The 12,022-nt window shown below is 41.0% G+C and overlaps 1 protein-coding gene across 1 annotated transcript in view; it reads right to left on the bottom strand.

Annotated features, from left to right (window-relative positions):
* EGF (epidermal growth factor) overlaps positions 1–12,022 on the bottom strand; it is a 127,019-nt gene that overhangs the window by 45,919 nt on the left and 69,078 nt on the right. Inside the window, exons 12-14 of the mRNA XM_023734804.1 lie at positions 8,218–8,322; positions 6,811–7,034; positions 44–211 (exon numbers count right to left, since the gene is read on the bottom strand). Coding sequence (XP_023590572.1) covers positions 44–211; positions 6,811–7,034; positions 8,218–8,322 — 497 coding nt within the window. The remainder of the gene's footprint in view (positions 1–43; positions 212–6,810; positions 7,035–8,217; positions 8,323–12,022) is intronic.

Here is a 12,022-nt window from a genome sequence, read left to right as displayed (position 1 = left end):
CACAGATACCAGCCAAAGAAAGACTATAACGTCTCCAGTGTACCTGGTTTTGCCAATGGATGGACCACAACCAGTGATGAGGGCTTCAGCATGCTGCCTTGGAGACGCACCCTGTTTTGGCCAGTCCTCTTGTTCACCCTTATTACCGACGGGGAAGCCCAATCAGAGAACCACACGTGATCCTCAAACACGGCTACTGAAAATAGGTGACCTGGAAGCAATTCAAATCCACTAAGTAAACCTTGGTTTTGCAATGAATATTTACAAAGGGACAAGACTTGAAACATGCTCACACATAATTCTTATACTGAATCAATTCTTTAATATAGCTACTAAGCAAGGTGGGAGCCACTGACCTCCACCTGTACCATGGAGAACACACATGATGAGGGATTCTCATCTCAAAATGGAAGCCTGAGGGTAGAAGTCCCAGAAAAGCCCATTATCATGCTGCATTTGGAGAGTGGGAGAGTGTGGGCTGATTTACATAATGGCACCAAGAAGAAGAAGGCCGGGGCTGCAATGTTTCAGTGTTCAGTGTTCTGTCACTATCTACTGACTGAACTTGATTAAGTTATTTTACCCTTCTTTGCCTGAGGTTACTTGTCTTTAGAACGGCAGTAATAACAAGGAGATCAGACTCACAGGTTGTTGTAAGGATTTTTTTTTTTTTTTAATTTGAGGTAATTGAATAAGAGTCCTCTCAAATTCTCATCTCCACTGACACATCTCTCTGCATTGGACCCCCCACCTCCTTTCTTCTCTCTCCTCTTCTATTAGTCTACTGACCTGTGCTCCTGATACCTCCTTCTTGCCTTCTCTAGGGTCTTACTCCATCAATTACCCCCTTTCTTTAGTATCTTCACCCTCTTTAACCTACTAGCTCCTTTCCCTTAGCTGATTGATATCTTCAAGGCTCTCCGATCTTAATTTCCTCATTCCCTTGCGCTCTCTAGCTTCTTTATCTCTTTCCTTCACTTCTTAGGGAAGTTTTTTGAAGGAGTCCCTTATTATCTGCTGTCTTCGTTTTCATGGTTCCAAATGACCCCTAAGTGGTCTCCCTCCTAACTCCCTGTCTTAGTTATCTAGCACTGCTATAACAGAAATACCACAAGTGGATGGCTTTGACAAAGAGGAACTTATTATCTCACAGTCTAGGAGGCTAGAAGTCCGAATTTAGGGTGTCAGCTCCAGGGGAGGGTTTTCTCTATCTGTCAGCTCTGGGGGAAGGTCCTTGTCATCAATCTTCCCCTGATCTAGGAGCTTCTCAGCATAGGAATCCCAGATCCAAAGGACAGATTTCCTCCGGGTTCTTCATTCTTGGTGGTAGGATGTCCCCATGTCTCTCTGCTCGCTTCTCTCTTTTATATCTCAAAAGAGATTGACTCAAGATACAATCTAATCTTCTAGATTGAGTCCTGCCCCATTAACATAACTGTCTCTAATCTTGTCTCTTTAACATCATACCCATTAAAAATACCCATTGCCGTCAAGTCAATTCTAACTCATAGCAACCCTGTACGACAGACTAGAACTGCGACATAGGGTTTCCAGGGAGCAGCTGGTGGATTCCAACTGCTGAACTTTTGGTTAACAGCCGTAGCTCTTAACCAGTGTACCATCAAGGCTCCATTAACATCACAGAGGTAGGATTTACAACACATAGGAAAATCACATCAGATGACAAAATGGTGGACAATCACACAATACTGAGAATCATGGCCTAGCCAAGTTGACACAAATTTTAGGGGACACAACTCAATCCATAATACTCCCCAACTCAATCACACCACTCTCCCATGCCACTGAAACTGTTCTAGTCAAGGTGACTCAAGATCTTCTATTGCCAAGTTAGATGGATCATTTTAAATCATTGTCCAACAAGGCTGCGTCTGCCACTGCTGAGCAGGGTTCTTCATTGAAACTCAACTTGCTATTGCTCTAACCCTGTATGTCCTCCCTTCATGAGCTCATGCATGCTCATGTTCATGGTTGACCATTTACATGGCAAATGAGTCCCATATCTCTACCTCCAGCCCTAACAGCTCCTGAGAGCTTCTGACTCAGGTATGTAAATGTCTTCTACATGGTCACCACAAACACAACCCTCAAAACCTTGATTTATCATTTAACCTCCAAATCCTGCTCTTCTGCACATATTTCCTGGGCCATATAATAGAATCACTGTCCTCCCAGTCATCCCAAAGGAAAAAAAAAACTCATAGACTTTTTATTCCTCCATTTCCTTCACTCTACACATCCTGGGCACTAAAATCTTACCAATTTTACCACCTATATTGTCAAATCACTGGTTCGTTTGCATTCCTTCTGCCATTGCCTTTAAAAACCTCAACGTCTCTTACGTGGACTGTGGCAACAGCTTCCTAACTATTCTGATTTTACCTTCTCTCTTTGCTCTCCTATTTCTCCCCCTCCCTTGCCAAGTTGGTCCTCCACACTGCTGACCAAGCTGTCTTACTGAAATTAAATGCCGCCAATCCCATGTCCCTGCCTCAACCTTTCATTGGTTCCTGACCACCCACGCAGTATAAGCTCCTCAGCTTAAATGTAAGAACTTGTGTGATTTGAAACCTGTCAAGCTCCCCATATTCATCTCCTGCCCCATCCTCCCAGAGGTGCCTCAGAAGAAAGGCCTCGCTTCAGAAAGGTCACAGCCATTGAAAACACTATGGAGTAGTTCTACTCTGTACTAGCTACACCACACTACTTGTATTTCACAGTCAAACACCCCATGGTACCTCGTGCCTCCTCCCTTCTGCTCAGCTATTCCCTCTGCCTCCCTTCCATACATCCACTGCATTCATCTGACTACCTCTCTTAGTGACCCTTCTACTCTGCTCATGTGCTGAAGGGTCCAGGATGTATTCACCATTTCCTTATAACTTCCTAAGGCCCTTGAAAGCAGAGACCTTGTCTTATTCTCACAAAAAGTTTAGCTTCATGAGAGCACAGATTTTTTTTCTTCCAGTTTTACTGTCCCCAAAAACGTGAATAGTGCCTGGCCTGCGGTAGGTGGTCACTAAATATTTATTGAATGAATGCCTGAATGAGACTTCGTGTCCCCAGTATGGGGTTTGGCATAAAGAAGCCACTTAATAAATATTTGTTCAACTGAGCTAAAGAATCAAATGTAACAATGGATGTAAGTGCTCTTTAAAAAGATAAAGGCATTATTAATATTATTATTATATAATCATATATTCTTCTTATTCCTAAATGGTAAGTAGTACTCCACACTTTCCCCCACAAACTGAGGGTTCCCCAAAGAGGACTTTCCACTTTCCTATCCCCACTCATACTACAGTATAGGGAAGGTTTCTAGAAGTTTCTAGGTAATACAAACTGTAATTTTGTATCACTCTCTATTAGGTGATGGTTATATATTGTGACTGTAAATAAGGGGAGATTTGGAAGAGGATACATTCATGTGTATCAGCACCACCCCTTGCCATCCAGTCGTTTCTGACTTATAGTGACTCTACAGGACAGAGTAGAACTGCCCCATAGGGTTTCCAAGGCTGTAAATCTTTACAGAAGCACACTGCTACACCTTTCTCCTGCAGAGCGGCTGGTGGGTTTGAACCACCGACCTTTTAGTTAGCAGCTGAGCACTTAACCACTGCATCACCAGGGCTCCATATTCACGCGTATGTTGTTGTTGTTAGGTGCCGTGGAGGCGGTTCTGACTCATAGAGACCCTGTGTTCCACAGAGCACAACATTGTCTGGTCCTGCACCACCCTCACAATCATTGGCATGTCTGAGCCCATTGTCCCAGCCACTGTGTCAATCTATCTCATTGAAGGTCTTCCTCTTTTTTGATGACCCTCTACTTTAACAAGCACAATGTCCTTCTCCAGGGACCAGTCCCTCCCACTAACATGTGTAAAGTATGTGAGACGTAATCTCACCATCCTTGCTTCTGATGAGCGTTCTGGCTGTATATCTTCCAAGACAGATTTGTTCGTTCTTTTGGCAGTCCATGGTATATTCAGTATTCTTAGCCAACACCATAATTCAATGTACACAACCACCCATATAGTTGAGAGTTATAAAGGAATGAGTCTGATTGCATTAAAAGGAAAACAAAAAACAACCCGGTTGCTTTCTACTAAGCAAAAGATTGGCAGTTTGAATTCACACAAAGGTGCCTTGGAAGAAAGGCCTGGCTTCCAAAAGGTCACCCCATTTGAAAATCCTATGTAGTACGGTTCCACTCTGAAACACATGGTATTGCCATGAGTCAAAATCAACGCAAGAGAAACTGGTTTAAGGTCCTTGGGTGGCACAAGCACTTTTCAATCATCTAATAACCTAAAGGTTGGTAGTCTGAACCCACCCAGGGGCACCACAGAAGAAAGGCCTGGTGATCTACTTCCATAAAGATTACAGCCAAGGAAACTCTGTGGAGGAATTCTACTCTACAACACACAGGGTCACCACGAGTCAGAATTGTCTCAATGGCAACAGGTTTGGGTTTTTTTTGTTGTTGTTGAGTCTTCACCCATTATTCCTAATCTGGGTCATTAAGATGCATTTTAGTAAGCTTTGTCCCAAATTAAAACCATAAATGCAACAAAGGAATTTTTCATACAGCATGAGTTTTTCAGCAAACAAATCCCAACTAGACATAGTCTTCTTTTTTTTTTTTTTTTTGTTTATAGAAAAGCCATAACTAGTCATATTTTTAAATTAAGAATGAGTAACTTCTATCTTGGAGCCCTGGTGGTGAAGTGGTTGAGAGCTACGGTTGCTAATCAGACGGTCAGCAGTTCGAATCCACCAGCTGTTCCTTGGAAACCCTAGGGTGCAGTTCTACTCTGTCCTATAAGGCGCTATGAGTCAGAATCAACTCAATGGCAAAGGGTTTGGCTTTGGTTAACTTCTACCTTTACATTAAAAATCCTGAACTGGCAGTTGAGAAGCCATCACTTATATACCAGTAGATGGCACTGTAATAATGATGGTGTACTTTTAATATCAAATTATGATAATAGCCTTCAACAGGAAATTGCATTAGTCATAGATTACAGTAGTAATATAAATTATACACTAAATATCTGCTGTGTTTTTTGGTTTAGAGTATAGTGGCTTTAAATTGCGGTTAAGACTCTTCACATCCCTTTACATTTCTTATAACACAGTTATAATATGACATTTATTTGGGTGGTTTATTATTTTAATAACGTGCATCTTCCCCACTAGACTCCATGACTTCACAGGGGCCATGTTTTTGTCACTCTCCACTGTATCTTCAGTTTCTATAATGACTCAATAAATACCTGTTCAGTTTCATGACTGAGTAAATTCTAAGATGGTACACAAGCTTATCATTTATTGTGAAGTACGTCTTTGATTTTTAAAGCATCTTGGACATGTATAAATTTTTCAATGATACTTATCTTTGATCTATTTAATACGTCATACAAATCTAGAAATTCATTACCTCTAACACCAAAGAGAATGGGCAAAATAAATATATACAGTGTCTGTTTGTTATCTTCTTCCTAAAAGAGAGAGACATGTTTTCTTCTGTTTCATATTCTCACTGGAACAGTTTCTAGATCTCCAAAGCGTCTTCAGTACATGCCTGGCCCTCATTTTCTATATTCAATCTGTTACTGTTGTTGTGTGCTGTAGAGCCAAGTGCATTCCAACTTATAGCAACTCTATATGACAGAGTAGAAATGCCCCATAGGGTTTCTTAGGCTGTAATCTTCATGGCAGCAGATGGCCTGGTCTTTGATGGCCTGGTCTTTTCTCTCACAGAGTTGCTGGGTGGGTTCTAACCACTGACCTGTCAGTTAACTGCTGAGTGATTAACCATTTCCCCACCAGGGCTCCTTAATCTGTTACTAAATTCCTTCAATTTTTCATCCACAAGGATTTTTACTACCCTGATCCACTGGTCCACTTTTAAATGGCAATGTTCTAGCTCAGGCCCTCATTAACCGTTGACTGGACAATCACCGCAGCCTCCTAACTGATTTCCTTCTCTCCAATTCCAATCCAACCCTTACACTGTTACGTAAATGACCAGCCAGAGATACCAACCTTATCATATACACTTGCTCAAGAACATACCATGGCTCCCTAATACATTCAGAATTAAGTTCAGTCAGCTTATCCTGGCAGTACTAACAAAGATCAATTGTGGCAGCGTTATTTCAATTATAACCTTTATTCCCATCTAGTCACCACATGACCCAGTTCAGCTACTGTCCTCTTTGCAGATTCCCCAAGTCAAAATCAATCTCCCAATGATATATAATCTCAGAGTCATTTATACTTTTCTTTTTAACATTTAACATAGGCTACAATGTTTTAAAGATATTGCATGTCACCCCATGCAAAAACTAAAAATATAGTCGGGGAGAGAACTTAATTCATTAATCTTTGCACATGGAAAGTGATCAATACATATTCACTACTATCTAAAAAATGTGAAAAAAATATTTTCTAAAATATAAGAAATTATAACAGTTCAACCAAGTGCTTACCTCCTAAAGAAGCTTAGAAAACTAATATATTCATTCTGATTTGGGGAAATTTTGGAAAAAAGAAATTATTATGTATCACTATTTTTCTACAATATTCCAATGTTAAGATAATCCTTATAGCTCATAATTCCCTGGAGAAGTCTGTTTCTAGTTCTTTTCTTACTTTATAGCTGTGTGTGTGTGTGTGTGTGGGTGTGGGTGTGGGTGTGGGTGTGTGTATAAACACATTTGAATTTAACACTCATCAGCACTCAGTCCAGATGACGTAATGACCCATCCCAAAGCCTCACCTACATCATTCTGGGCAAGTCTTTGGCGTTCTGAACCATCCAGATGGGCCATTTCAATCACTGATTGCTTGGCATCACACCAATACAACTTGTCAGTTAAGTAGTCAATTGTGATTCCACTGGGCGAGACCAGATCAGAAGTAGCTATAACCCGTCGGTCAGATCCTTGAAGGGAAGAACTTTCAATTCGTGGATTAATACCCATATCAGTCCAGAATAGTCTCCTTTAATCAAGAAAGCACACAACAAATAAGATCGGCACACGAAAAATTTCCATTCTTTCATCATTGAAAACATCAGTGTAAATTACGTTAGGATAAACTGAAGTGGTAAACGAAGGAATAGAGATGAAGAAAGCATAGCATGGGATGTTTGACAAATAATTTTTAAAAGCAAAATGATAATATTTTCTATGTAGAGTGTCTTGAACAAAAAATACTGAATTAAAGCCCAGATCATGAAATAAAAAAGGAATCATTCATTTAAAAAATTGTAGTATATTACTAATCAAAATTGTATCCAATGACATAGTCTTAAATTTGCATTTCAAGTTGCAAAATGCAATGAAATCTTACTAACCTGTCCCTCTGTTAGGCATAAGTAAACTCACTGTATATGTAAAACTACAACATAAAAGGAAGAGCATATTTATCTCTAATCCACATTTATACAATGTACTTGGTTAACTTGAATATTTTAAGTTCCACAAATCAGGTACTGAGGTACTTTTTTATGTCAACACAGCTCACTGTCTATTTTACTAGTCTGTTTAACCATTTGGCTATCTCCAAATGAATTCTCAATTACTACTAATATATTATCTCTCATAAACCATTGTGAAAGTTCTATTATAAATAAAAAAGCGTTGGTGTTTATCCTTGCTTTTGACAACCAAGAGAGAAACAGTAGTCTGTGTAATTTTTTAACCCCTAAATAAAAAATGTATTCACAATTAACATTCAGAATTTCTGTTTCTTCTTGTTCAAATCTAGGAATGGTCTATCATTTAAACTCATCTGATGATTTTTCTAAACAGCATTCAAAAATTACTCAACCCAAATACTGTCCTCTGCTCAGTAAAGCAATAGCGTAGATTTTAAAGATAATAGATTGACCTGTTTCAGGTAATGGGCTTATATCTAATTTATTAATGAATCATAGCCCATTCTTATAAAGGAGAAATTTAATTTGCTTAAAATAAGAGGGCATATAAACAATAAGATTCTTATATAAGAATAAAAAACCAAAAGACGTTAAAAGGATGCAGAAGTCATGCCAGCTGTATCATTTCTAAAAAATTGAACAAATCTGATGGCTTTTCCTGGTTTCCAATTTCACCGGTCACCTGAGTCTAGGACAAATTTTGATGACTCGGCAGAAATGTTCCTTGCTTTTAGAAATACCTACTTGGCCATTGGATGAACAGCAATTCCTCGTGGCTGAGAGATGTCCTTGTTAATGATTATTTCACGTTGTGTTCCATTTAAATCACTCCTTTCAATGAGAGATTTCCTATAATGCATGTAATATAGAATGCTTGTTACATCAACTTTACTTTTCCAACAGAAACACCCTTTTCCTTTGTTACTTACTGAAATGCAAAGATAGGCGTTTGAAACTCTGCCTTGTCCCCTTCCCCCTACACTTACCCTACAGAGCTGGAACCAACCAGCGCACAAATTCTAATTTTTTTTAGCATAGTATTTTAATTAGCATCTCAATATTTATCCCAGGCAATTAAAATACAAAGTGATAGTATACGGTAAAAGGGGACTTGTGTTAGTGGCCAGGCTGGGACAATGCCAGGGGTATAAATACCATTATCTCTTTCTCTTCACACCCTCCGATCCCTGCTGAAACCAATGGATGCCAAGGGCAAGGAGGTGTCATCCTGAGGTCACAGAGCAGGGGGTTGGGGGGGTGGAGGGAAGCAGGGTGAGTAGACTGAAAGGGACGGTAAAGGGAGATGTATGTTGACTACTTATCCTCCATATAGTTGTAAGAGGAAGGGGAGCGCTGACGTATTCTTCACTAATCTTTACATGTAAAAAAAATAAATAACCCTTTGGAATCTGGCAGGGGAGAAAATTCTTATTCCCTAATTTCTCCACTCATTTCTCAAACAGTTCTTTCTTATCAAACAGATATTTATTGAGCACGTACTGTGTGCCCAGGATCGGCCTCAGCCCTGGAGACACAATGGCAAACAAGACTGTGCCTCTGTCCTTACAGAGCGTCTGGTTTAACAGCGATGTGGGAGGAGCAGGGTGCTGACGGAAAGGGAGAGAATCAGAGAGATAAAGGCATTTACAACAGGGCACAGGGAGACAGGCGCTGAGAAGGGCGGGGTGGCGGGCGATGTATAAAGAATACAAACGGAGACTTAAGGAAGGGTGGGTAACCCAGCCTCCCAGGGATTAGAGAAAGATTCCTGGAGGTAATAACAAGCCAGGATAAGAAGGAGGTAGCTAGGCAAAGGTGCGTAGGGAAGGAAACCTAAACGCAGAATCCTTACCCTAAGCGGGGGCTCCCTACCCTAAGCGGGGGCGCCCTACCCTAAGCGGCGGCTCCCGACCCTAAGTAGGGCCCCCTATCCTAAGCGGGGGCTCCCTACCCTAAGCGGAGGAATCAGCATGTACAAAGTCCCAGCGGACTACACAGCTGTGGGACATCCAAAATCTCACGGTAGAAACTGTCCTTTGACTCTAGCGCAGAGAGCGCAAGGCAGGGAAGAGATAAGGGTGACTGAGGTAAGGCAGTGGCAATTCGGATGGAGAAGACTGGATGGATTCAAACTCTCCCATTGATTCCGTATTCCCCCAGCTAATACGGGTTTCTGAGCAGCTTCCTGGAGCAGGCAGAACTACAAGTGTTGGAGATGAATGCAGGGCTGAGGAGAACTCCCCAATATGCTGCCTGCTGGCCCTGTTTCCCTACCTCAAACTAGAAAATGTAACCATTTTTCATTCAGCCAACAGTCATTTGTTAAGAGCCTACTGCCTTTTTCTCATGAGCAATGTCTGCCCAGAAACGCAAGGCAGGACCATTCTCCCCTCAGGTCTACATAATGCCAAAGATATCTCCGGGTTTATTCACGTCTCCTTTCTAGTCACTGGTCAGCTGCCGTGGACTAGGTCTCTGTCATGGAGGACTCGTGTGTCAGAGTTCCGTCAGAGTAGAACTGTGCTCCACAGGGTATTCAATGGCTGATTTTTTGGAATCAGACCACCAGCCCTTTCTTCTGAGGCACCTCTACCCTTTCAGTTAGCAGAGCAGGTTAACCATTTGCACTCTCCGGGAATAAAAACCTAAAAACTAAACCCGTTACAAATTCTGACTCATGGCCACCCTACGTGTTACACAGTAGAGCTGCTCCATAGGGTTTTCTTGGCTGTAATCTTTATGGAAGCAGACCACCAGGCCTTCTCTCACGGTACCACTGGGTAAGTTCGAACCATCAATCTTTAGGTAAGTAGTTGAGGGCAAACCATTTGCACACGTGAAATGCCTGGTTGGGTGAGTAGCGCTCTGTAGCTTCCTCCTCCCAGACTGCATGCAGGACCTAGGTAAGTGAGAGGTTAGCTCAGAGCCTATGCTGGGTTCCTCATGCTTTGCAAACCACCAACTCAGAGCCCTGACTATTTTTGAAACAATTTATACTTTAGTATCACTTTTAAAAGACAGTTTTATTCTCAGATGAAGTGATCATAGGAAGGATAGCACTGGGTGGAAGATATTTTTGGACTCAATGTGTCAAATTCAGTCCTCTCTTAGACACAACGGTCACTGTGACTCTTCCCTTGGTGAAAGGGAAGGAATTCTGAGGCATATTTTGACCCACTTGCTTGTGACCAGGGAAGATAAAACTGTCAGTTCTGATCTTATTGTTACATCATCTTTAAATTCCTACTGTTTTGAGCAGGAATTAGGCGATGAGAATTGAGAACGACTGCGGAACTGTCTCAAGGCAGGATTGCTGGAATTTACTTAAGAAGCTCCCCGTGTGTTCAGCTAATAAGAAACTTCTATTGGATTGAGCCAGAAAGTGAATTTCAAACTCTAGTGTTGTTAATGAGAAAGCAAAGGCAAACAAGGACATTTCGGTAACCATGGGTTCAAGCATAACCCTTAACCTAGTTTATATCTGTTACCTAATTGGTCCCAATGCTGTCGGGATCCAGAGGAAATACACACACCTAATTCCTGGGTGATGGAAACGGTCAAGCACCGGACTACTAGCTCAAAGATTAGCAGTTGGAACCCACCCAGAAGTGCCTGGGAAGACAGGCCTTGCCATCTGCTTCAGAAGGGTCGCAGCCTTGAAAATCCAGTGGAACACGTTTCTACTCTGCACGTGTGGGGCTGCTGACGCAACAGCAACGAACAACAACAACTTCCAGGTAGGTGTTGTCCATACAGAACCCTAGAGAGTGATTTTTTTAAAAAACAAATAAACAGATACAATATACTTCTACTCTAGATTCTTTTTTTCTGGGCCTTTGGCTTTAAGAATCAGGATCCCTTAATCCTAAATTATAGTACCACCAGTGGAATTAACAATTAGCTTCCTTCCTTCAGTTAGATGTTAATTTCAATCTGCTTTTCCTAGGCCATACAGACTGTAACCATCCACTCTGGTTCTTTTAATTGGTCAAGAGTTAACCAATTAAATAAGGTAATCTAATATCACAAGATTAGAATCTCAGTTATTTAAATTCAATTGCTAGCTAATAATGTTTTACTGACTATGCAAAGGCATTCAACTGTGTGGATCATAACAAATTATGGATAACATTGCAAAGAATGGGAATTCCAGAACACTTAATTGTGCTCGTGCAGAACCTGTTCATAGACCAAGTGACAGTCATTCCAACAGAATAAGGGAATACTGCATGGTTTAATATCAGGAAAGATGTGCATCAGGGTTGTATCCTTTCACTACACTTATTCAATCTGTATGCTGAGCAAATAATCTGAGAAACTGGATTATATGAAGAAAAACACGACATCAGGATTGGAGGAAGATTCATCAACAGCCTGAGATATACAGATGACACAACCTTGCTTGCTGAAAACGAACAGGACTTGAAGCACTAAATGATAAAGATCAAAGACTAAGCCTTCAGTATGGATTACACCTCAACATAAAGAAAACAAAAATCCTCACAACTGGACCAATAAGCAACATCATGATAAACGGAGAAAAGATTGA

The sequence above is a fragment of the Trichechus manatus genome, unplaced genomic scaffold (genome assembly GCF_000243295.1).
Source record: "Trichechus manatus latirostris isolate Lorelei unplaced genomic scaffold, TriManLat1.0 scaffold00071, whole genome shotgun sequence".
Lineage (NCBI taxonomy): Eukaryota > Metazoa > Chordata > Mammalia > Sirenia > Trichechidae > Trichechus > Trichechus manatus.
The sequence above is the reverse complement of the archived record's forward strand: the minus strand, read 5'-3'. Positions and strand labels throughout refer to the sequence as shown.